At 42.9% G+C, this 26,833-nt stretch overlaps 1 protein-coding gene across 1 annotated transcript in view; it reads right to left on the minus strand.

Annotated features, from left to right (window-relative positions):
- Positions 1 to 988: 988 nt before the first annotated feature.
- ZCCHC2 (zinc finger CCHC-type containing 2) overlaps positions 989 to 26,833 on the minus strand; it is a 48,066-nt gene continuing 22,221 nt past the window's right edge. Inside the window, exons 5-14 of the mRNA XM_049782075.1 lie at positions 23,585 to 23,697; positions 19,943 to 20,031; positions 16,721 to 16,792; positions 15,267 to 15,324; positions 13,089 to 13,227; positions 10,063 to 10,127; positions 9,429 to 9,520; positions 5,891 to 6,019; positions 2,062 to 3,537; positions 989 to 1,261 (exon numbers count right to left, since the gene is read on the minus strand). Coding sequence (XP_049638032.1) covers positions 1,194 to 1,261; positions 2,062 to 3,537; positions 5,891 to 6,019; positions 9,429 to 9,520; positions 10,063 to 10,127; positions 13,089 to 13,227; positions 15,267 to 15,324; positions 16,721 to 16,792; positions 19,943 to 20,031; positions 23,585 to 23,697 — 2,301 coding nt within the window. The 3' untranslated portion in view covers positions 989 to 1,193. The remainder of the gene's footprint in view (positions 1,262 to 2,061; positions 3,538 to 5,890; positions 6,020 to 9,428; positions 9,521 to 10,062; positions 10,128 to 13,088; positions 13,228 to 15,266; positions 15,325 to 16,720; positions 16,793 to 19,942; positions 20,032 to 23,584; positions 23,698 to 26,833) is intronic.

Here is a 26,833-nt window from a genome sequence, read left to right on the forward strand (position 1 = left end):
GAGACAGTGAAGGAACAAATACCTGACTGCAGAAAGGCAGAGCTTCTTTTCGTCTTGCAATGACCCACGCACATTTTAAACACAGTAACACTGGACCAGGTGGCGCAAGAAGCAGCTTGACTGGAGCGTCTTGGAGCACGACAGTGTGGACTACAGGGATCGGGATATTGGGGACATCACAGACAGAACACCACACAGGAGGAACAACATTCACACACGTTTGTTCATTTTTTTTTTTCTCTTGAAGCAACAGGCTAGACAAGGCTGAAGTCAAAAGGTTTTCCTTTAAGAAAAAGGTTTGTCCACTTGGTTCATTGTGGTTTGTCAGGTTCAAATGGCTTCCCTCATCCTCTCCCACTTGGCTGCTCTGGTGCCCTGGATGACTCACTGACACACTGACCCTGATACACACATGCACACACACACTTCTCTCTCTCTCTCTCTCTCTCTCTCTCTCTCTCTCTCTCTCTCTCTCTCTCTCTCTCTCTCTCTCTCTCTCTCCCCCCCCCTCTCTCTCTTTCTCTCACTATCTCTCCCCCTCTCCCCCCTCTCCCTCCTCCCTCCCTCTTTCTCTCTCTCTTCCTCATTCTCCTCCCTCTCTCTCCTCACTCACTCTCTCCACAAGGCTGCCTTTTTTCCAAAAAGCAAGGTGAAATGTGTGCACTTGTTTCTCCCTAAGTGCAGCAGACAAGAGAGGGATGAGATGCAGGCCCCTGAAGGGTGGTGAGGGTGGGAGGGAAAGTGAAGGTCAGGGCCGAAAAGAGAAAGCTGCAGAGGGAGCAAAGTCTTCTTTAAAACCACATGCACGCTTACCAGTGTTGTCCAAAAAAAAAAAACAAAACACAAAACAAAACCCACAAAGGTCAAATACACAGTTTTAAAGATTCAGTAAACATTGCACACAGCAAGTAGTCAGTGTAAAAAAAAAAGCACACATCCACATGTTTCTTTTGATAGTGCCTGGATGTTTAAATTACACATGTCATAGGTGAACCAGGAGACCAGAGGCTCAAAAACAATGCATTCTTTTTGTTTTGGACATAGGTACATGAGAAATGAAGTCGATCCCCACTGCATAGAGATCTAGGAAACGTAGACAAAGAAACACAAGCAAATACCTTTCCTCTCCGCCCTCCTCTCCCCACCAAGACTGCCCGCACATCAGCGTGCTGAGTAGACAAGCTTTACTTGTTTCAGTCTGCAGAGTCCAACGTATCATTGGAAGGGGGGAGGGGAAGTGCGTATCTCAGTCTGTAAGTGCCTAAAACGGGAGAGATAGAACGGCTAAGTCACTGCTCACACAGCACAGCATCACACATCACTACCAGGCAGCCAGGGCGTGCCGGTCACCGAGGCCCCACGCGCAGCACTGCTGCGGGGCCACAGGCTAGGGTCAAGGAGCTGAGCAAGTTCTGTGAAGTTTGTGCTTCAAGTTTTACCTAAAGCTACCAACCTCCACCTTCCTTTCAAGGTGCCAAGTTCACATTCCCACTTTAAGACAGCTTTGGGGGCAAGACTGGGTGGAAGGACAAGAGTCAAATACAAGAGGAGCTGCAGCTCCCTCACCCCTGCATCCTTCAGAGTCTCTCCTTGTTTGGGGTGCCACCAACTCCCCCCCCCCCATCAAGTATAGGAACGTTTTTTAAAGAATCTGTGAAGGAAAGGGGAACAGGATGGGAGAGCCTGAGGCCAGCAGGCTATGCACCCACTAACAGTAACTACATCCCAACTATACTACCGCCTATGTCTTCAGGACTAAGAAACTTTGCTTATTCTATGAAACAGGGTTGGAGCTTAGAAATCAAAGTGCTGCAAGCAAAAGATCGGACTCTACCACACCAGGTCCCGCCAGCGTCCTCAGAAAGTGCCTTGATAAGTGTGTCCTTAGACGGCACCCCGGCTCCTCTCAACTTCCTGGTCCTGCGTGACCTGTGTCTATACTGAATGACAGCCGTACACAACACCCACCAGCTCTCTCTGCCATAACAGAAGCACCATGACTGCCAAGGTGGGAGGAGGGGCCCACTCAGAAACAAGTCCTTGGGGAGCTCTCGGGGTTACCTTGTTGGCTGGCTTCCATGGACGACTGCTTGCACTCCTGCGCGTAGTGCCCGCTCACCCCACAGTTGTAGCACGAGACATTCCCGTTCTTCTTGGGCCCCGAGCTGCTCGAGTTGGCCACGACACTGGGTGCTGGGTACATGGGGTAGAAGCGCCCAAACCCCGCCGGCACCTGCTGCATGCCGTAGTTGGCCTGGCTGCCCAGGACTGGGTCATGCACCAGGCCGTTTGCATATGGAGTCTGAGGCAGAAAGAAAGGAAGTTGGTTTCCATTGCTCTGGTGTGCTTGGTTGAGGTAGCTGCCATTGCAGATGGAGGGCAGGGTGAAGAAGGGCGAGACTCGGTACATGGGCCCGGGCATGGGGTTGGGGTAATAGTAACTGTTGAGCTGAAGGGTGCCGTTGGTCCCGCAGCTGCACCTTCGCCCACAAGAACCGCAGGGCCCGGAGCCCATCTGCTGGGGTGGAAGCATTGTCCCATTAGTGTTCGTGTTCCCCACAGCGCTGATGAAAGACGTGCTCTCGCTCTGCGCAGTGCTGTGGGTCAGAGCCGGGCTGGGGCTAGGGGCAGGGCCAGGGGTGTGTGTGGGAACTGCAGGAGGAGCTGTGGCGGAGGCCTGACTCAGGCCAGCAGCGGCTGGCTGGGAGGCCGGGGCCGTGGTGCTCAGCACACTGCCGCTAGAGCTGGGCAGCACGCCGGCTGCAAGTGGGGAGCCGGGTAAGGTGTAGGAAGCTGGTGGCTGGGCTGCCGGAAGGACTACCTTCACATTGGTAGGCTGAGGGATGGACCCTGTGGCTCCCTCCATTTGAGGCACCATTTGATTGAGTCCAACGACCTGGGCCGCAGGCTTTGGGAGGGGGTCCGTGGAGGCTACAGGAGAGCCTGGAAAACTCCCAGGGCTATGGACGGGGATGAAGGCAGTGTTTGGGGAGCCAAGGCTCAGACTCCCAGAGGGCGGCTGCGGGGGGGTCACTGTGCAGCTCTCCGAAGACCCAGTTTGGGGCAACTTCAGCCTCTGGATGGTCAGATGCAAAGCTGGGGTACTGCTATGCCCGAGGAAGGTAGAGGGCAGGGATAAAGGGGACGCCAGTAATTCCAGGTGCTTCTCTGACTCTCCTGGAGAAGCAGTAGGGGTGAGGAGCCCCGTGGGGGTTGAGTTCACAGACTCCCTGACGGCAGAGAGTGCGATGGGGCTTGGAACCAGCATGCCAAGGGGTTTGCCGTCTGTAGGCTTGGGTGGAGGAACCACAACTTGGGACTTCTGGGCACCATTGTGCATGACACAGTGTAAAGCTGGCATGAAGGAGATATGTTGGTACTTGGGCGAGTGCAAGGGATCTTCTAGAAGGCCGCCGCTGTCACTTCCTAAGGCCACCGGAACAGGGGGCTTGACATTAACCGTCTGGCTGACAGGACCATAGCCTGAAAACCGGGGTGTGGATGGATTCCCAGAGTCCTCGGAATTGCTGTCTGTATCTGCAGGAGGGAAGGGGGAACAACAGTGTCAGTGAGTCAGTGCCAGCGCCAGTTCTGTTGGCTCTCTGAAACTGAATCACAACTTGTCTCGAATTTGGGTCAATGTGCTTTCATGGCTTCCCACCCACCCCAAGCTGATCTTTTAGGCTGACTTACTACTTGGGATCAACACTATGTGATTAACACAAGAAGATGCTGAAAAAGGCAAACTCATGGAGACTGGGAAAAGATGGCCATGGGGATGGGAGGGAGGCAGAGCACTTGCAGAGAGGACAAGCCTATAGGGTGTGAAATGACGGATAATATCAGGGTACACTTGTGCGAACCAATGAAGGTGTGAGACAAGAGTGACCTCTAGGGAAGCCAGGGGTTCTAGATTATGAGGTGTCCATGAAGCTTCATCTCTGCAGGGTGATATGATCACTGTACAGAGATCATGTGTGGGAGGGGAGAGGTGTATGGGAAATCTCTTACCTACTCTAGTTTTCTTTAAGTCTAACACTGCGAGTATCACAGTGATAGTTATGTAACCGCTTCATATTACTGGAGGGCAGGGCCGCTGAATGAGCACATCATTATTCTAGCACAAAGGTCACTAGGAAGTGGGGTATTTATTGCTAAGCTTTGCAAAACACGTAGTGCCCAATCATTATGTAAAGCTTTATAGCTTATTTCTATCACCGTATAAGTAAAAATAAAGTATCTTTTTCTTTTTGGGGGGATGGGGTGGGACTGAGAAATACCTGGTGGTGCTCAGGAGTTGCACCTAGCTCTGGCCTCAAAAATCACTCCTGGCAGGCTCTGAGGACCAGGGATTGAACCCAGGAAATGGCAAATGCCCTATCACTGTGTTATCACTCCGGCCCATAGATAAAATAACTTAAGGTCCAAAAAGAAGCTATAATATTTTCAAGTTAAAATTTTTCATTTTTAGGGACTAAAGAGGTGGATCAAAGAGCGTAAGTGCATGTTTTGCCCCACGTTTGATCCTGAACATCCCACATGGTTTCCCAAACACAGACCAGTGTCCCCTTAACTTCAAAATACGTTTTTTCATTTAAAAAAATTTCTGTCTGAACTGAACTTTAATTTTATTTGCTTTTTGCACCACACCCAGTATTGTACAGGTATTAATCCTGGCTCTGCATTCAGGGATCACTCTGGTGGTGCTCAGGGGACCATACGGGGTGCTGGAAATCAAAATTGGGTCACATACACATGCAAAGCAAGTGCCCTATCTGCTGTACTGCCATTCTGGCCCCTGGATTTAAAAAAAATTTAAATAATGCCAAATGTTTTTAGACATTTTCAGGATTCAGTTATTCAAATGGGTTTTATCCCTTTTTTTCTGCACTGACTTTTGAGTGCAGTATCAAAAAACAAAAACAAACCCTCGTTACAAACAAGAACAAAGCCACAGGTCTTTAAAGCAAACTTTTCATTCACTCAAACTACAACTGACTGATGCTACTTTTCATCACAGTGGAGGAATTCCTCTCTGCTGGCTTTAAGTGGGCCTTTTGTAAGGAAAGGTTGTTAGTCACTATGTGACAACCTACTGAAAAACAGGCTTGTTTCCCAGATAGGCCTGGGACTTGACCTCTGCTGTCAAGTACTGGGGCACACAGATACATTCTAATGAAGTCAACAAAGGCCAGACAGCCACTTTCAGTTAGAGAGCAGACCGTTGCTTCATAGAATCTGGTACAGTGGTAAGGGGGACCCAGAAGTAGGTCTATTCTGGGAAGCATAAACATTCTTTCCTTCAAATCTCCCCCTTCATTCTGGCCCTGGGACTTTCAGAAGGAAGCTGCAGATCCAAAGAAGCAGTGTTACATGCAGACAGAACGAGAGACACACTGAGAAGATTCCAAAATTCCCTCCCCAGAAAGAGTGGTGGCTTTGAAATATCTACAGTGGCAGCACCAGAGCCAGAGAGGGCACCCCAGAAGCTCTGCTCTCAGAATCTGGGTGGCCCAGCAAGCAGCACAAGGTCAAAATGCAGGAGGCCTAGGAACTTCCAAGATTCAACTTAGATCATGTGATGCGGACCAGCAGTTTGGAAGTTGTGTAAGCAAGGTACTGCCAGATATGACGTCATTCTCATCTAAGCAGCAAACTCCTCATTCAATGGACCCATTTCCCAGAACTCCTAACCAGGGTCGGAGAACCACATAGGGTGCCAGATCCAAGGTAAGTGGCCTACATACTGTACTACCTCTCTAGACCCCAATAATGACATTTACAGAGGGTGAACTACGTCTGATTTGGACAGACAACACCCATTTCCTTCCCCCGCCCCTAAGCTCTATAGCAACCCTCCCTAATGCCTTCACCCCAAAAGGGAGCAAACCTCTGTCCTTCTCTTCTTCACTGTCAAAGCTTTCTCTTCCGTCATGTCGTGGGCTGGATGGAGAACTGTAACTTTCTGAGGATGTTTCTCCACAAGTGTCATGTCCAGATCCAAGGTCCAAATTCACATCTACAAACAACAGTTCTATTTTTCAAAAATCATGGTAAGCAGTTCAATCAATTTCTGAATTGAACCATTAGAAATGAGGTAGTAGTTAATCAGTTCTACATGCCCCCAAAAGCCAGTCCCTGACCTAAATACAAGTTCATTTTAACATCACAATTTTAATAGAAAATAGATAGTATGTTCTTAAAATAAAGGCAAAGGAACAAGTTGATTTTACTAACTTTAAAAACTCAATGAGTTGAACCACGGGCTGATGAGATAGCAAACAAGGTAGGGCACTTGCCTTGCACGAGGCCAAACTGGGCTCAATCCTCAGCATCAGAGGTGCCCTGAGCCCGCCAGGAGTGATCCCTAAGCACAGAGCCAGTAATAAGCTCTGGGCACAGCTTGAGGTGGCCCCAAAACGAAATGTTTTACTGAAGAGAGTTCAGTGGGCTAAGCTCTGCAAGCAGGAGGTCCAGGTTCAATCCCAGCACTACATGGTCCTCTTAAGCACAGGGAGTCACCTCTATCACAGCCAGGAGTGGTCCCCTCACCACTGGAAGTGTTCCAGAATGAGGTCGGAGTGAGGATCAGGGGAAAATTAAGAGCCAAGATTCTGTGTGGTCTGTCCAATAATATCAAGTTGCTCCTTAGAGCTTGTGAAAATTCACTTTCTTTTTTTTTTTTTTTTTTTTTTGGTTTTTGGGCCACACCCAGTGACGCTCAGGGGTTACTCCTGGCTATGCACTCAGAAGTCGCTCCTGGCTTTGGGGGACCATATGGGACACCGGGGGATCGAACCGTGGTCCGTCCTAGGCTAGTGCTGGCAAGGCAGACACCTTGCCTTTAGCGCCACCGCCCGGCCCTGAAAATTCACTTTCAAGGAACTCAAAAATTGACTGTAAAAATTCCCACTAAGTTTAACTATGCCTGAGTAGTTCCAAGTTTCATGCTCCCCTGGCAATATTCAATTTTGCTCTGAGGCCAAGTACACACTGAATGGGAGGGACAGAGTGCACAGGGGACAGAGTCCAGAGTCCTAAGACATGGGTCTTGAGCTTGCCCACACTAAGAGAAGTGCCCCATTCATTTCTCCAAACCCAACAACTGGCACAGCTACTGACTTAAAACAAGGATCTTAATACACACTGCCAGTCTTGGTTCCATCCCCAGTACATGATCCCTAAGCACAGCTAGGTGTAGCCCTGGAGGTCACCACTGGGTGAACCAGATAATTTTAGCACTGTAGGGCCCAAGCATCACTGAACTGCTGGCCTGAATGACCAAAAAAAAAAAAATGGCAGGAATGGCCCTTGGGCTCCAAGAGCATAGCTTTAGGCTTAATCTCTGAGCATGGTGAGGCTAGTTACATGAGATGAGTGGGGGAGGGGTAGAATGAACGAAGTCTAGCTAAAAGCTAAGTACTTCCCAGGCAACTGGGGCACACTTCAAAACACAAAAATGGGACAGCAGAGAGCGTGGATGAGGAGAAAGAATAGACATGGAAATCTAGCAGAAGCCACTTCCCATTAGCTTGCTCAGAGACCTTTTACTGTCTATATTTAGCTTTCCCTCCTTTCCCTAGTTGCTCATGCCAAAGGAAACATCAAAGACAGTGAAACATGACAATGTACTCACAAACCACATGGGCTTTTCCCGTTTTCCCTACAATAGCGCAGGTGATTCAAATGATTCAATAACCTGGGCAGGTGATCTTGGGTCAGGGGTTGGGGGGAGTTGGGTAAAAAGCCTGCGATGCTCAACTGTTACTCCCAGCTTGATGCTTGGTGTTGATGGCGACCATTCAGTGCAGGAAATCAAACTTGGGGGCTCCAGCCTGCAAAGCAGGAGCTCCAGTCGTTTGAGCTGTCTCACACTCTGGGCAGATGATTTTATTTTAGTGAAATGTGACCTATTTCACTTGCCAATTAATTTTCAGTCTCTTTGAATAACACATAAGTTTAAAAACAAGCTTCCATAAAAAATGCATCTGGGACGGGTGACAACCAGGAGTCAGAGACTCAATATCTGTTCCTCTGACTCCACAACTACCATGTGTTGCCCTGAAGGCCCCTGAGCATCACTGGGGACAGCCCTGGTGCTGGCTGAGCTTGACCAGTTTCACATCCTTAGGCTTAGTGGCCAGCTAGAAAAGGTGGAAGTCTCTAGGCAACTGAATATTGCTTGGGAGGATGCTTCCCAATGTGCATGTATTTATGCATATATACATGTATATTATATATATTGGCTTTTGGGCCACACCTGGTGGTGCTCAGATTTACTTCTGGCTCTATGCTCAGAAATCACTCCTTGCGGGCTGGAGGGACCACATGGGATCCTGAGGATCGAATCTGGGTTGGCTGTGTTCAAGGTAAATGCCCTCCCAGTTGTGCTAGTGCTCTATCCCTAGGCACATATATGTATTTTTTAAGTTATTGATGTTGCACAAGAGAATGTACCAACAACAGAATAAAACTTAAAATTACAACAAATTCTTCTTTGTGGCATCAGTCCCTAGTCATCAAATATGTTTAGGTGCAATCAAGGACAACTGTCTTCTGGTCCTATGAACTTCTGCTCTTTTGTACCTTTATGACAAAGATAAACTTAACAGAAAAGTTGTCAATGAATCAGCATAAAATTGTACTTCTCAACTAAACCCAGGGCTGGAGAGATAGCACAGCAATTGGGAGTTTGCCTTGCATGCAGCTGGATCCAGGACAAATGGTGGTTCGAATCCTGGCATCCCATATGGTCCCCCGTGCCTGCCAGGAGTAATTTCTGAGCACAGAGCCAGGAGTAACCCAAGTGGCCTCTGGGTGTGACCCCCCCCCCAAAAAAAAAGTCAACTAAACCCAAACCCTTTCACCTGAAAATAAAGAAAACTTACAGCACCACAATGTTCAGTAAAATATAATCTTAAAAGGAAGAAATAAAAGAAAAAGAAACAATAAAAGAAAACAAAAAAAAGACGTTAAACTAAGAGTTGGTCGCCACCAGCCTACAAATCTAGTGCAGCAGGATCATGAGGGAGGGTCCTACCGGCCCAATTCACAGTAAGACTCCATTATAAGGACAGTCACTATAAACTAGTGACTAGTGACAAAGATTTAAAACATGACACTCCATCAGATGTACACCAGCTTGCAAGGGGATGTGGCTCTCTGCTGGGGTACAAAGGCAGGCTGCAGAAGGAAACTGCGAGGGAGCACTGTGGGGAAGCATGGGATAGGACAATCTGACAGTTGCAAAGGAAGCGCCTGCTGCTAGTAGTATCCCCTTTGCTAAATCAGCCCCACTGTGATTTCAAAGCTGATAAATTCAGAAACTACTTCACAGTAGTGTATGGAGTACTGTATACAGGCCAGTACTGTATGGAGACCCGTGGGCCACATGCAGGGGCTGGCTTATCCAGGAAGAATTTTCTCACCTTTCACGGGCCCCCCATGGGCATGCTGAGGAGCAGAGAGTCGAATACCATTTATTCTACTAGTCAATCTGTTGTCAGTTTTAGTTTTCTCTCTGAAGCAAAAAACAAACCACCAATACTTTGAATAAGGTCCTCTAGAAAACACATTATGCACATTATAAAATTCTGTTCAAAAGTTTCAAAATTAAAAAAAAACCTCATGGGGCTTAAGCAGTGGCACAAGCTGTAGGGCGTTTGCCTTGCACGTAGCTGACCCAGGACAGACCGTGGTCCGATTCCCCTGGTGTCCCATATTGTCCCCCAAGCCAGGAGCAATTTCTGAGCACATAGCCAGGAGGAACCCCTGAGCGTCATCATGACAGGTGTGGCCCCAAAACAAACAAAAATTCATAAGATATTCAACATTCCTAGTACAAATTCTTAGTTTTGCCCTATAAACTAAGTATTTTACGAGCTTTAAGCAGCTATACGTATATTATTCTAAATAAAAAAAACATAAAGCCCAGATATACAAATATAAAGAAAATTGCTGAAAACAATTTATACTACATAAACTAGACCTAGACCACAACCAAATGCTCCAAGATTCCTTCTCTTACCAAGTATGCTATTGAAAACACTGCAGCACACTTACTTTTCTATTTGTGGCTTTCCTTTCTTCTTATTCATTGAAGATAAACTTCGTTTTTCAGTTGAGTGCTAATGGAAATAAAAAGACAACAGAATGAATATGCTTAACTATATAATCCAAACATAGGGATGCTCTTACTCTGGTAACAAGCATCTAGGTAATATATTCCCAGCTATATAACAAGTTCATTCCCAAATTTATTGGTGAGGGCCACCCAACAGCACCTAGGGGGTGTGAGATCACACCTGGGGATATTCAGCCAGCCAACCTGTGTGCTTCAATGTTTAGGCCCAGTGATGAGGTACTGCTTCAATCTAGGGGTGCTGGAAACTGCCCTTCACACCAGGTGGTGCTTAGAGGTCTGTAGGATTATACTCGGAGGTGCTTAGGGAGGCTAGTTGGTGAAGGGATTGAACTGGAGTCCCTGTGCATACAAGGCATATATGTGCCTTTAAGTACTTCAAAGTTATAATTACTGTTGTTTTTGTACCACATGAAGCAATGCTCAGAGACATGAGGGGGAAATGGGGAGATGCTACTCTTGGCTCAGAGGCCATGGCACCATTGCACTATGGCATCCCATATGCAAAGCATGTACTCTGGACCTTAAAACATCTCTGTGGGTCCCAATATATGCAATGAGTAAGGGGCAACCAGCACTGCTTAGGGGCTATTCAATCCTGGTTCAGTGTTTAGGAGTTGCTCCCAAGCAGAACTTAAGAGACTAAGCAGGACCAAGGATTGAATCCAGCCTCCCACATGCAAAGCATCTTATCTCCCTAGTTTGGAATTTTAAGTTACCAACCTGAAATACTACAATGTGGATTCAATGACAAATAATAAATATAAGAAAACATTTTCTATTTTGCTTTAAAAAATTAAGGTTGGGGGGCCCGGAGAGATAGCACAGCGGTGTTTGCCTTGCAAGCAGCCGATCCAGGACCAAAAGGTGGTTGGTTCGAATCCCGGTGTCCCATATGGTCCCCATGCCTGCCAGGAGCTATTTCTGAACAGACAGCCAGGAGTAACCCCTGAGCACCGCCAGGTGTGACCCAAAAACCAAAAATTAAGGTTGGGAGGGCAGACAGGTGGGCATTTTCTTTGCGCATGGCCAACCTGAGTTCAATTCCTGGCATCCCATATGGCCCACCGAACACTGCCAGGAATGCTCCCTGAACTCAAAGCCAGGAGTAGTAACCTATGAGCAATGCTAGGTGTGACGCAGACTCTCCCCCCAAAACAAATTTAAGGTTAGGGACTGAAGAGATATATTATACAGGGTTGGGTTGAAAGTGCTTCCCTAACAGACAGCTGCCTCCAGTTAAAATCTCTGGCAGCAAACACTAGGTACCCAGCAAACACTAAGAGTGATCCTTTAACCCCTTAGCATAGAGCCAGGAGTTAAGTCTTTGGCACAGCCAGGTATGGCTACAAAACAAAACCCAAACAAATATAGGCACTCCTAATGATGGCTGATCTGCTGGTGTGTGCCACAGGGTTCAGTGCTAGGGCCATGTGGTGATGGTGATCAAACTCAGTCTTCCATACACTAGGCATATGTTGTAGCACCTGGGTCATCTCCCAGCCCTTCTAGTCTGTTTGAAAATAAACTTGTATTCTTCTAACCACAAAATAAAATACCATCAAGGAACTGGTTGTTTGCTATCTGTCTACTTCCACTTTCTTCAAACAACTCTTAGGTTGGCAACACTAACACCAAGCAATCTGGTCACTAAAAACAGCTGCAGGCAGAGATTTTTAAAACAGGGACTGAATCAGTAGAAGGTAATAAGCTCCAATGCTTCAGTTCATATGAAGGTATCTCAGCACAGGTCAACATCTAAATCTGAGTGCTGACTACAAATGAAAGTCAGGTCACCAACTTCATGCTCTAGAGAAGGGAAGGCAGCTCCTCCTCTACCACTACCCCAAAATGACATTTAGAGACAAGTAAAAATACTTGTCTTTGATCTTAATAGACAACTCCCTTCCCAGCCCCCAAGCACCCTTCCCAATCCATCCCTTTATCCCAAAGGAGGAACAAACCTCTGTTTTTCTCTTCTTCACTGTCATGTGTGCCCCTTTGGGGTGGCCTAAACATGCTCCAGTGCATTCTGCTCTGATTCCAACAAGTCCTAGCATTTCCTGAGCACATTCAGGAGTGTCAGTATATTAGCACAACTATTCACAAGAAAATGTTTCAAAATTCATCACTGATAGCAAGAGTGACTAAAATGTGATCAATTCTTTCACAAGCAGATATTTTGGTACAACATACCACTACCTAGAATAAATATTTTTGGTGCGACATTAAAATGTACTTTATAGTACATAGCAATAAAAGTAACCTAAGAGGAGCTAGAGTGATGATACAGCAGGCAAGGTGCTTGCCTTGCATGCACAAGCCTGGCTTCAATCCTCAGCACTCCATATGATCCCTGAGAACTGTCAGGAGTAATTTCTGAGTGCAGAGCCAGGAGTAAGCCCTGAGTATAGCCAGGTATGAAACACCCCACCCCCCACCCCATAAAGTAACCTAAAGACAAAGGACCAAGTTCAGCTACAGAACACTTATCTTACATGTGTAATACCTTGCTTGAGTTCAATCCCACAGCCAAACAAACAACCAGTGCCCTCACCCATTAAAAACACCTACAGAGGGCCTGGAGAGATAGCACAGCGGCGTTTGCCTTGCAAGCAGCCGATCCAGGACCAAAGGTGGTTGGTTCGAATCCCAGTGTCCCATATGGTTCCCCGTGCCTGCCAGGAGCTATTTCTGAGCAGACAGCCAGGAGTAACGTCTGAGCACCACCGGGTGTGGCCCAAAAACAAAAAAACAAAAACAAAAACAAAAACAAAAAAAAACCAAAACACCTACCACCTACAGAAACTAATCTAAATTTTTTTTCTTACTCGAGGCAAAGTTTAGACCAACAAACCTTTGCTTCTCCAAGATATACAGACATAATACTTGCCTTTCTCAAGGTAAGCAAAAGCACAGCAAAGGCACAAATACAGTCCCCACATACCTGCTGGTCGATCAAGGCCACACAGTGCTCTGGGTGCTGCATGCTGGCACAGTCTTGCTTCCTCCAGTCCACAATTCCATTCTGTTCAGAATACTGTATCGCAAGCCCATCCAATGGAGAACAACTCGTACCAATAGTGCTGTGAAAATAAAATTTATACAAACATAAAAATGTGTCCTAATTTGTCACATTATAATAAATTGAGGGCAAGTAATAATTACTACTATATCACATTGAAGCTACAGCAGAAGCCTTTTCTTTAGAATGAGTTTATTATAAAATGGAAGAGATAGCTCTGAAAAAATAAAAATGAAACTATGTGGGAGAAAAAAAGCACATACTAAGACAGGCTAACTATTACCTGTCTTAAAGAAAATAAACAATAAACGCCCATTTCTCTTTAGAATCCAACCTATGATTCTCCTACACCACTCAAAGCTGAGTCAAGACTACTGCCTTGCAAAAATTGTGAAGTTCTGTTTCTAACACACTTTAAGGGACAGTATGACCTGAGTAAAAACCTAAAGACACAGACAACAGAAGATAACTAAAGAGAATCTAGAGAAAGAAGCTACTGGACAAAACCTTTTCCTAACAGTGCTTTTAATGCTTAACATGGTCAAGGACTGTAAGATTAGAATTCTGTAATTGTACTAGAAAACAGTAACAAAACCAAAAAAAAAATCACAATTTCAAATCTAAAATAAAAATTAAGAGCTCAATGCATGGAAAACATAAAGAGGTTACTTTTTGATCAGAAGAAAATAGAATGTAATACTGAGAGGGGAGAAAAATAAGAATGCAGAAACACTTCAGCCAAGTGGGCCAAAGTGAAAAATATTCCCTGTAAGTACTTGGAAGTCTCAGCAGAGGGAGCAAGAGAACTAGGTAGAAGCAGTCCCCATAGAAGCAGGAGCAGAGTAAGGACAACAAAGCAGGAAAACCAAGGACAGTCCATTACTGAGGTGGGCATAGAATAGCAATAGAAGGTCAAATCTACTGGGACCTCCCAGGATTATCTCCCAAAGGTAGGAAGCCAAGCCACTGCTATACCTCTATTCCATCAGATGAAGGCTGACCCTAGTAGGAAATGGTGCCCTCTACACTTAGGGACTAGGCTTCCAAAAAGGCCAGGGAGGCAATTGCTGGGCCTGAGTGAGTGTAAGGTGGAAAAGTACTGGAACAGTACTCGGGCTAAGGTGGGACAATAGAGTTGAGTCTTGTTTATACTTGAGTCTCTATTGGGTGAGAAATCATGTAACTTGCAGCAGAAAATGAAGCTGGGCAGTGAGGATATGATCAAAGATGGTGAAATTACAATTTCCATGAGTTGAAATATCATTTTAAAGTGAATGCTAGTTTTTATTTTTTTTTTTAATGAACACAAAGAAAATCCATTGCTGATTGGTATGACATAGAAAAGCAGGATTCTTCAATTAGAAAAGGATCAGTGGATGTAAAGAACAAGGGAATGGAAAAAGTCAAATCAGCAGCAAAATAAGAAATTACAAAGCATAACATATAAAAGAATCAAAATAAATGGCTATAAACTGAGTTATATATAAACTGAAAAGATAAAAGAAGTTATAGAAACCTAGTTTTCAGGTGGTCTGGGAAGTTGTACAAACTAAGGTATATTATTCAGATTATTAAGATTTAAATTTATTTTTTATTTTCTGTTTTTTTGGGCTACACCCAGTGATGCTCAAAGTTTAAGCCTGGCTCTGTGTTCAAGAATTACTCCTAGAGGGCTCTGGAGACCAAATGGTATCGGGGACCAAACTCAGTAGCAATGTGCAAGGTAAGTGCCCTATTGCTATAGTATTTTGCTCAGGCCCCAGAACACTAAGCTTAATTTTTTTTGTTTCTTTTTGGTTTTTGGGTCACACCCACCAGCGCTCAGGGGTTACTCCTGGCAGGCTTGGGGGACCATATGGGATGCCAGGATTTGAACCATTGTCCTGCATGGAAGGCAAATGCCCTACCTCCATGCTATCTCTCCGGCCCTGACTAAGCTTAATTTTTAAGCAAATATGCATTAGAGAACTTCTAAGGAGAAAAGGAAATACAATGGGACAATTAACAAACAAAGAACTATGGCATCACAGCCAAATGTTATTGGTAATTACATTAAATTAAAAATGCACAGATACTATGTTTTAAGAATAAGACACCTACTTCGTAACAGGGCTTTTCCCAGTATGCTTCTTGTGGATTACAGTGTGCTGTAAAACATCTAGAGTAGAGGAAAAACAAATTAGCCCAGGTGCTTGTTCCAATGCTTAAAGAATGAAGTATATGTAAACATAACAGAAGCTAACACATTATAGGAAGAACAATTATTTTTCAACACAGAAAATTCCTTCAAATTGTGATAAACTGAACTTTGGTTCCTAAGAGCAACTCAATTTTGTCCCAGACTATTATAAGTTTTTCAGGAATAAACTATTACTGTTCAATTGGGGGTTTTAGTTATTGAAAATGTCTCAATTATAAAATACAAAACACAGGACTATCAAAGTAAGGAACACTCCTCCTACTATTGACCTCCCTAACTTTAAGAAACCAAGTATAATAGAAACAACCTAGTCCTTCCCCTTCTCTCCAAAAGAGATGAACTAATTGCAACAATCTAGTGATGGCTTTCACATACATAGAATGTGCCTTTTAAATGTCACATACATGAATATGCAACAACTTGTTTATAATTCAATTTTGAGAAGTATATATCCAGGTTATCTTCTGTCCTTGTTGCAAGCAAATGGACATATTTTTTGGGTCACACCCAGCAGCACTCAGGGGTTACTCCTGGCTCTGCACTCAGAAATCACTCCTGGCAGATTTGGTGACCATATAGGATGCTGGGATTCAAACCACCATCTGTCCTGGGTCAGCTACATGCAAGGCAAACACCCTACTGCTATCTCTCTGGCCCCTCAAATGGACAATTTTTATAGAAGCAGAATTGCTGGGAAAAAGCATAAAATTTGTTTTCTCCAACATCCTTGTAGAGGATCACATTTTTGTTCATAGTTTTATAAATTTACATTGCCACCACCAGCAGATGAGAGTTCCCATTATTTTACATTCATAATAGATTTAAAACTGTGTTACCAGTCTGATAAGAATATGACAGTACAGTTTTTAAATATGAGGTGAAATCCCACTGAATAGCCATTCAGGTTTTTTCCACCTTCTGCTTTATTTTTTGTCAACAGTGCCACTGACTTTAAGAAGAATCTTTCTACAACTTGGGTGTTTTCTCTGCCTAAAATTCTTCTGTGTGGCTAATACATTGTCTTTGAAAGAAGGTCACGCCAAAGGTCATAATATGTCCTGTTCAATAAAACCTCTTCCTAGACTATTAAAATGTAAATGGCTACATTTTACGTTTTACATATTACAGTATGTTACATACTTGATATTCACTTAAAATATTCATGCATGACAGAGACAGGAATTGTTTTCTTTTAAATTGGAAAGTCAGTCACTTACTGAATAGTTTCTTTTCCTATATTAGTAATATTTCCTATATTAGTAATGCTATCTGTCAAGTTCTTGTTTCTCAGCTCCTTTATTTCACTATCCCTATAGCAATGTGAGGCAGAGTCTATTTTTGAGCCAATGTTTACCTTCTTCTTGACTTGAAGCTTCCGAGCTGTCTTCTTTTAAGTGTTCTAATATCAGAGATGGTTGTAGGTTATCTGGAAGAAGTATTTAACTTTTTAGGAAAATTATAGCAAAACACACGTAATGATGGATCAGAGAGGTACAAGATGAAAGACACAAGCCTTACACGAAGACAATCGAGGCTGAATCCCTAACACATGTGATCTTCCACCCCAGCATTGCTATGGGTGATCCTTGGGCACAAAGCCAGGAGTAGGCTGGCTTACTGAGTACTGCAGGGAGTGCCCCAAAACCCCCAAATTAACTTTTAAAATGTGGTACTTTTCCTTCAAAAAAGATTAATGTGAGAATTCATTCAGCTAAGAACATCTGACTAGAGCCTGCTTGTAAGAAAACAAGATGACTTGTACCAAAGCAGGACAGGAGGCACAGCATCAGGGAAGTGGTGTCATATCTCATCCTCTTTAAATGCACATGAGAGAGGTACCAAGAGGTGTGTGAAGCCTTTTTTCAGTCTTTCTAGGAAGCAAGATTTATTGGAATGAGATGGGGAGCAAGAATTCAGAAAGGGCAGGCTTTGAGGGCCTTTGAAATGAGCCATTAGTCCAGAGGTACATAATTGGGTACATATTTGACTCTATCATAGTATAGGGAATGAGCCACTTTTTGGCCACCATGTCTAAATTCATCATATTAAACCTTGTAAAAGTGCCACTTTTTGGAGTTATGGATTCTTCTGGACACCAGAGAACTTGGCCTACTATAGAGCCTCAATCACATACGCTTCTGTTTAGAGCCTAAGATTGGGGATTACAGTGAAGCATCCTCCACTAAGGACCACCCCAGTGTCTCTTAGGCTGTGTAAACAAGTGACAGGACACCTGGTCAGTCTTCCCAAGAAGGCTGCTTCATGTAGCCATTGCAAACTAGAACCCACAAGGTTGTCTTTTTTTCAGAGCTTCTAATTTGGCATAAATCCTTACTTTTGCAATGGTAAATTGCAACAAAGTCTCTCATTGCCTACTCAGTTTTCCTTCTTCCTTTACAGCTCAGTAGCTACCCATTTGCTACCCATTTGCGGGTCAGCACCGGCCTATTATATATGACATATATTTTGATTGCAATGGACTACTTCTCCTTTTACAAACCAGTGCAAAGAGTTCAAGACTAAGTCACTTAATTTTTTTTCAGTTGTCAGGGTTTGGAATGTTCCTTTCTCTTAAGGGGCAACGGGGGAGGTAGAACCTACAAGTTTTTTTCAACAGAGTTATGGATTTAAGGGCAAATTATCTGTAACACTGTATTCCTGGGTGAAACCATTTGGACCTCCACAATCATTATCCTGACCAGATTTTTCCATCCTCAAGACAAATGTTTTTTTGTTTTGTTTTTGTTTTTGTTTTTGGGCCACACCCATCAATGCTCAGGGTTACTCCTGGCTGTCAGCTCAGAATAGCTCACCTATTGGTCCTGGATCGGCTGCTTGCAAGGCAAACACCGCTGTGCTATCTCTCCGGGCCCAAAGACAAATGTTTTAATGCAGTTTTTCCACAATAGTTTATATCTTAAAAAAAAAAAAAACTACTCTAGAAATGCTGATGTAATTTAAATAATGCCAAGCTCTCAAGATGAGATTTCTATTATTTATTCACTAACTACTTGGGTAAGTGTTCCAGAGAAGGCTTTTAGTCTGAATAAAAGCTTAACTTTGTACTTAGATGCCTTTGTAGAAAAGATGCATTGTATAGTCATTAAAAAGTATTTGAAATGGTTCAAGAAAAAAATACTAATTGCTAAATCTACACACTGAAAAAAGACTGGATTCTCTTTTATAAAGTTATTGCCACTGTCAAACATGAAGCTAATTATGAAGTTATTTGTTTTGGTTTTAGTCAACTAGTCATGAGATGTCATTGATTCTAGTTCCTATGTATCTGTTTAAGACAGGGTACTCAAACTCAATTTACCTGGGGGCCGCAGGAGGCAAAGTCGGGGTGAGGCAGGGCCGCATAAGGGATTTTGCTTACCGAATATTCGCAATAAAAAAATCGCATTAGTAAGAAAAAAAATCGCATTAAACATTTGCATACCCCGAATGGAACTGCTCGGGGTACGCGAATGTTTAATGCGATTATTCGGTAAGTGAATAATCGAGAATACTGCAGTATTTGAAGGCCGGCCGCGGGCCACAAAATGTTGTACGGAGGGCTGCAAATGGCCCACGAGTTTGAGATCCCTGGTTTAAGATATCTAAAGTGCATGTGTGTTTGTACATACTCAAATTCAAATAAGAAAAATATTAGAAGTTAACCTGCTATAATACCCATTAAATATTTTATCTTTTATCTTTCATCTTTCACCTGATTAAAAATAAGCATTTTTTCCCCTTTCAGGAACTATGACTGTTAAAAAATAGACACTTGCTACTAATGCTGATGTCAGTGCGTACCATACCACTGGTGGTCCACAGTTGTATGTGGTTTAATTAACACAAACTTCAGTGCTGCATCAACATTTCAAATCAACAGAAATTCTCCAACAGCACCTACCAATGTTAGTAGTGAAATATTAATGAAAAGCTGGTTGAGTACCAAGAAGCTAAAACAAAATGTAAATAAGGCAGACTGTGATGAATGCTAAATACTAAGGCAAAAGGAACCAGGGGAACATACGTTTCTGAATGAGGAATCAATAATCAACTTATCCCTAAAATAATCCTGGGATAGATTAGTAATGTGGTGAGAACCTAGAAAATCAAGGGTTGGCAAATAACCAATGAAGAGATCTGACAGTGAGGAACACTGGTGAGGACTGGGTAAAGGGGGAATCCCTTGTTTAGAGTGGCCATCCTTTACTGGCCAGAATCTAGGAGATGAGTGAGGAAAGAAAAGCCACAGATCCAGATCTGAGATTTGAAGGGGTGAACAGCACACTAGCAACACTATCTCATGTCCTGCTGCTCCTGGCAGAGCAGCTCTGTGAAGAACTAAAGGACTTGGGATGTCAATGACTTTCAAACACAGTTGGCCCACTAGCTTGAAATCAGTCTGTTTTGTTACAAATAATTTTCTTCGACAGCAGTGTTAAAATTCAGTAAAAAACAAAAATTAGGAAAATAAGCTAGTGTATATATCTTGGCTTACAAATGCCAGCCCCCTCCAAGAAGGTAGGGGAAGGCAGAGTTGGCACATAACAGGGGTCTTCAAGGACTACACAATGCTTACTGAGGCTGTGGAGCGCGTCTGATGATAAGGACTGGAAAAAACTGTGCACTTTCTGACTTTGTAGAAAAGCTTGTGATGAAAATAGCTGCCTGCAAAAAAAAAAAAAAGAAAAAAGAAAAATTAGTTACTTTTATGTAATGTAAATCTACAGGTTCTCTGTTTAAATGGTAATGTTAACTTCAGTAGCTGTTTAATACACATTAAATAAAAAAGACTTTCCAAAGGTAAAGATTTTTTTTTTTAAACCTGATTTTCCAAAAGACAAAAATGAGTAAATTCAACATAATGTTTTGATAAAAATTTAAAAAATGGAAGTTTTTATTAAAATTTTTGTTTTGGGGTCACACCAAATGATGATCGGGATTATTCCTGGCTCTGCATTGAGGAATTACTCCTGGTAGTGTTCAGGGAACTATATGGGATGTCAGGAATAGAACCTGGGTTGGCTGTGCATACGGCAAGTGCCCTATCTGCCCTATCTGAGCATTCTGGCCCTGGGTTATTTTATTTTATTAGTTTCTTTTTTTTCCCCCTGATATCTTTATTTAAACACCGTGATTACAAACATGACTATAGTTGGGTTTCAGCCACAAAAAGACCATCCCCCTTCACCAGTGCAACATTCCCACCACCAATGCTCCCCCCCCCATCTCCCTCCCACCCCCTACTTGTATTCAAGACAGGCATTCTACTTCTCTCACTCATTAACATTGCATGGTAGTTGTTAGTGTATTTTTTTCTCTAACTGTACTCACCTCACTTTGAGCCGGTCTTTCCAACGCTCATCTCTGGGCCTTACTATAATAATGTCTTTTATTTTTCTTAAAACCCATAGATAAGTGAGACGATTCTGTGTCTCTCTCTCCCTCTGACTTATTTCACTTAGCATAATAGTTTCCATGTCCATCCATGTATAGGAAAATTTCATGACTTCATCTCTCCTAATGGCTGCATAATATCCCATTGTGTATATGTACCACAGTTTCTTTAGGCATTCATCTATTGAAGGGCATCTTGGTTGTTTCCAGAGCCTGGCTATTGTAACTAGTGCCGCAATGAATATTGGTGTAAGGAAGGGGTTTTTGTATTGCATTTTTGTGTTCATAGGATATACCCCTACGAGTGGTATAGCTGGATCATATAGGGGGTTCAATTTTCAGTTTTTTGAGGAATCTCCATATTGTTTTCCATAAGGGCTGGACTAGATAGCATTCCCACCAGCTGGCCCTGGGTTATTTTAAATTTTATGTACTCTTGTAGGAAGTTTCCCATTTTGACATTTGTTTCAGTAATTTTTGTCCATGTGCTCAGAAAAAGAATTCTCCAGGTTCTTAATAGGTATATTACTGTTCATAACTTGGCTAAACTGTGAAAGACCCTTCTTGCCACCCTGAGGTCAGAAGAAGGAAGTAAGTCTGGGCCACTGGGAGTCACCACAGGCCTGGTGGCATTTCTGATGGCCAGCCTCATTTCTCTTTGTACCTAGTTGTTGTCTTTTGAGCCACACCTGATAGTTGCTTAGGGAATCACTCCTGATGGTACTTGGGAAACAAGGATCAAAGTCAGGTCAGCCAAGTACAAGGCACTTACCCCAGTTACCTGGCCTTTCAATAGCTCATCACCATTATTCAGATGCTAAAACTTCAATGGCAAATGGAAATTTAACTGTCACCCCACTCAATATATAAATCCTTTCTTTTCACTACTACCCTAACCTTTGGACGTGTTAGATGCTCTTTTTTTTTTTTTTTTTTTTGTCTGGAGGAAGAAAATTTTGAGCCAAATCTTGTGCTCAAGGTTATAGCTGGTGGTGTTCAGGGATCATTCCTGGAGGGTTCAAGGGACCACATAGATGCTGGGGTTAAGTGAACTACCTGGAATGCATGGCTAAGTGAAAGGCAAGCACCTTCGCTAAAATACTTTCTCTCTAGGCTCTAGATGATCATTTTAAATTTTATTTTACTTAAAAATTTGTTTGTTTTGGGGCCACACCTGGTGATGCTTATGGGTTACTCCTAATTCTGTGTTCAGGAAGTACTTCTGGCAGGCTTGGGGGACCATATGAGATGCCAGGGATTGAAACCAAATTGGCTGAGTGCAAGGGAAACGGTCTACCTACTGTACTGCTGATCCATCCCCAAATCTTTTTTCTTAATTTCATTCCAGGGTTGTTGGCCTCTCATTCAGATTAAAGAACTTAATTAAGATCATGACCATAAATGGCCCTCGAGTTAAACTTGCTTTCTATTGGGGCCGGAGAGATAGCATGGAGGTAAGGAATTTGCCTTGCATATAGAAGAACAGTGGTTTGAATCCCGGCATCCCATATGGTCCCCCAAGCCTTGCAGGAGCAATTTCTGAGCATTGAGCCAGGAGTAATCCCTGAGCGCTGCCGGGTGTGACCCAAAAACAAAACAAAACAAAACAAAACAAAATTGCACCCAAAACTGCTTGCACTGTGGAAGTGAAAATTCAGCAGAAAGATAAAGAAATGAAAGGATGGAAACAACCTAAGCTAGCCCCAGATCATAAGCCATTTGGAACAAAGTTCAAACATATGGTGAGATTTATTGGAACCCAGATATGTGTACACATCAATGAAAAAAGTTCAGGCATACTTTTCATTCAAGTCTGTAGTCCTCAATCAGAGGGCTCCCTGACTCCAAATACCAGAACACCAAACTCTACAGGTACACTACACCAGAAATAAAGGCACAGGTTTGAAAATAGGGGATAAAATAAATTTAAAAACTAGGAAGACAAGTGATATTGTAATGAAAATGCAAAATGGCCACTACTGGATAAAACATTACATTTTGACATGACAAATTGTCCAATTCCAAATTCATACTTGAACCATTTTTTTTTCTGATATACTAAATTAAATGCACTGTCTTGTATCAACTGAATCTCTCTGCTTATAAAGTAAATCTCCCCATCTCCTTAACAACTCACAGCATTCTCCAGCCTTTTCCACCTGCAGGCTGGTGTCTGTCCTGTACTCCAGCCCACAGGCCAGCAGTTCTAATAACGGACAAGCAACCTAAAAGAACATGCTTGTTTTAAAGTCAACACAGTTTAGTTAGAACAGGGACAGAAAACAACTCCTTGCACATTCTCCCCAAGTCTGTGTGGGTCTGCTTCAATGTCCCAACATATTCCAAAAAACTATTGGTGTGATCGAGGTGGGGTGGGGTGAGCGGCTGAGGCAGGTCACTTAAGACCCTGAATTGGAGTAAACAGGTTGGAAAATAAATGGAGAGTTTGAATATTAAAAATATTTGAGGGTTATTAAAATTCAGTGAAGGTTTTGTCTTCAGAAATATAAGAACAGAACTCTTGTTTATCAATGGTTTCCAGCCCAAAATGGTTTTGTTAAATGCTTGTTTCAAAATTCTGTCACTCCCCATCCCCCTGCCCTAGAGTTTAGAAATAAACTCTAGGAAAGTGGCTCATAGTGAGGTGGGTAGAGCACTACTTGCCTTACAGTAGGCAACTGACCTGGGTTCAACCCCCAAGCTTCCCATATGCTTCTCGAAGCCTGCCAGGAATGATTCCTGAGTACAGAATACTTGAGAGAAGAATCCTTGAGCTCCCAAAATCCCACTGATGACCCTGTGGTGACGGGTCAATCAACTGTACCTTAGGATGGGTTCTAGGTCAGGATGACGCCGTTCTTCCCTTTTCAATGAGCCCTGATTCAGAGCTCTTAAGATGGTCTTGTCAAAGGTCTCTGAAGATAATTCCTTTGGAAGCTGGAAAAGAAATCAGTATATGGCCAATGTTACATTCCTTCAAAGGCATAGAGGAGCATAAGTAAAAAATAAAATAAAATAAAATGAGGTGCATAAGTAATTCTTGCTATGTGATCACCCTTTTCTAGATCCTCATGGTAAGGGTGGTGGGGGTCTCACTGAGCATTCATTACTCCACCAGGAAATGTCACATCTGCTTCTGGGTATACCTCAGGACCCCTTGAGGTGGAGAGCAACCCACCCTGCCATATTCAATAGGCTCAGGAACCCTCACATTCAAAGTTCCCTGAGTCACAGAACATGACACCAAATATAGCATTAAAGGCAGTGCACTTTATTAAATTCTATGTACTCTGTATAGCATAGCGAGGGTTATTTTCATCCCCAAATAGTAGCCGAAAGTGCTCTCTCCACCTTGTACTCATCACTTCTGTGTATCAGGTTCTGCACCTAAATCTCAGCAAAGTCAGGCTACCAACACTACATAACAAATAAGGAACTGGTGAGAAAAAAAAGGTGCAAAACTCCTACTTCCATAAAACAAAACCCTAGCTGCAGATTAGTAACTTCTTCAAGAGTTCCCTGAGAGCAATGGGCAAGAAAACATAAAAGAAAAAACACTAGAGGGCCGAGATTAAAGTGGGCCACTAATTAAAGTATTAAACTAAAGTGTGGATTGCCAACTTAAGATTTGATTTTTATTTATTTTTAATTTCTAAAAATCACTTATCAAATGAACTTTCCAAATCTTAAGAATTCAAAGTTTAAAGATGACCAGTTTTTGTGGTTAACTCTTCAATTACTGCACTTTCCAAAAGATCACGATTAGAACACTTCACTCCAATTAACTCAAACTCATAGCAAGATATCTGAGGAGTCAGGGAAAAATAAAACCACCCACTCATATTGTCACTTCATATATTGAGCTTTAAATTTGAGAATCCAAAGCCAGTGTTCCTTTGAAATAAGTATTCTGAGACTTCAGAAATAGAAAATTTCACAAAGTTAGCATAAAGCATTTCTAATTTTAGCTTCCTGAATTTATAGATTCAGATATTGTATGAGAAGGAAGCTCTTCATGGCAGATCAAGTGCCAGGACCTGAACATGAAGAAACTAATTCTAGGTCTACAAAAAGCTACTATTTATATATTAGTAAATGTGCATTTACATATTGGCATTTATCTGGTGAATATAGAATTGGGATCTAGACAATTATAGCATCTTGTCCATTCTAAACAATTTCTATAAAATATCTGAACACAGTTAAAGGAAATCAGCTTCTGTGAAGAAGTTTGTTTGAACCACCAAATTACTGCAGATTTTTCTAAACACAGAGTGAAAGCAAAAAAGTTCACCTAATTAGCCAGTGGTTGTGTGATTAAGTTGTCACTATTTTACAAGCTGACTGATTTTTCTAGGTTTGAATCTTCTACTTACAGTTCAAAAACACAGGCACATTTGCTAAATACACAGCTTTAAAACATGTCTCTTCTGAATTTTCTCACTGTGGTACTCATTCCAATCTACCCTCATTCTAAACTCCAGTCTCCTTGGTGTCAGAATAAATTCAGAACTGGAAGGCCTTTATATGGTATTTTCAGCTTTTATCTTAAAACTTTGAGGCCTAATGGAGAACCATCTACAAAACCACATTACAAGTCCATTTCTGTAGCACTTCTCATGTCTTCATTCACTCAACCCACAAATATTCCTAGCCAGTGGACTCTTCCAGACATAGTCTTAGGCATTACAGGTACAGCAGTGACAAAGGAAATGAAAACTTGCTTCCTTTTCTGGCAACAAGAGATGACAGTGGGGGAATTTAATGGAGATGCTAGGCAGCAGCAGCAGGCACTAAGACACAGGAACACAACCCACCTCAGGAACCCAATCATAGTCAACATAAAGCGCAGTGCTACAGAGTAGCAAAGTACCATATTGAGATGCTGGCTAAGCTGGGGGCTCATGACAAGGATCCTAAAGAGCACATTTTCTTATGTATGCCTGATGTTTCTTTATAAAGCACACAAGCATTTAGAAAAATGGTATGACTGAAAACTGTATTCTCTCAAGACAAACAACAGGGGAAAACATCAGGAAATCCATGAAAAATTGCTTGGGGTTCAGCCATGTGTCTTCTATCTCAAACAAATGAGGAGGTAGCCACCTCTACACAAACACAGCCTGCCTGACTCCATACTGCAAGAGCGCACAGCTATAGATCCCCCCTGGCTTCTCCAAGCAGAATTCTCTAGGTCACAGACAACAGAAGAGGAGAAATGAAGATGCTGCTCAGTCAGGCTCACATGATGTTCATTTATGACTTTTGCCCTTAAATTCTGATATTTATTCTGTCACAGGAAAGTCTAAAACAAGTAGATTTTTAAAAGGAAGAGGTGGGCAGAGTACCTGCCTTTCCCCAATGGCTGAAGCAGGTAGGTGAGGAGTCACTTTCTCCTTTGGCTACTACAGCCACCTTCAAGATGCTGGTGCTAACACTAGTCCCTTCCACCCTCTCAAGTTCCCCCCATCTGTGTCTACACCCTTTGGCAACTGGGAATAAATGACCTCCCTTCTTTGTCATCTGCAAGTAGGCCTCCAGCTTGAAGAGGGTGCAGGATTCTCAAGTCCAGGAGTGACCAGCTGGAAGTAAGCCCAGGAAAAAGCTGTTCCAGCTAATCTCTGAACTTATTCCTCAGGCACTTACATAGGGACGGCACACAGAACAAAGAGCAAGGAGTGTGCAACTTAAGAGCTCTGCCAATTGTGATAAACAGCCTCTTTAAGCTGTTGAAATGGGGACTGAATACTAAGCTGAATGGAACCCAAGTTACTTGAAAAGAATGTACAGGTGGCAATGAACTTAAAAACCAGCACTGTCCTAAAATTTCCCATGTGACATAGTTCATCAAGAAGTCATACCTGTACCTTCATCCAAGTGAGGTAGAGTTGGGCCTGTGACCTGTTTCTGGACTTCATATTCCCCATTTTGCTGGGTTTTTTGTTTGTTTTGTTTTGTTTTTTTCATTTTGTTCTAGACCCAGCAATGCTAAAGGGTTACTCCTGGGTCTGCACTCACAAATTACCCCTAATGGTGTGTAGAGTATGGGTACCAGGGATCAAACCCATGTTGT

The sequence above is a fragment of the Suncus etruscus genome, chromosome 10 (genome assembly GCF_024139225.1).
Source record: "Suncus etruscus isolate mSunEtr1 chromosome 10, mSunEtr1.pri.cur, whole genome shotgun sequence".
Classification (NCBI taxonomy): Eukaryota; Metazoa; Chordata; class Mammalia; order Eulipotyphla; family Soricidae; genus Suncus; species Suncus etruscus.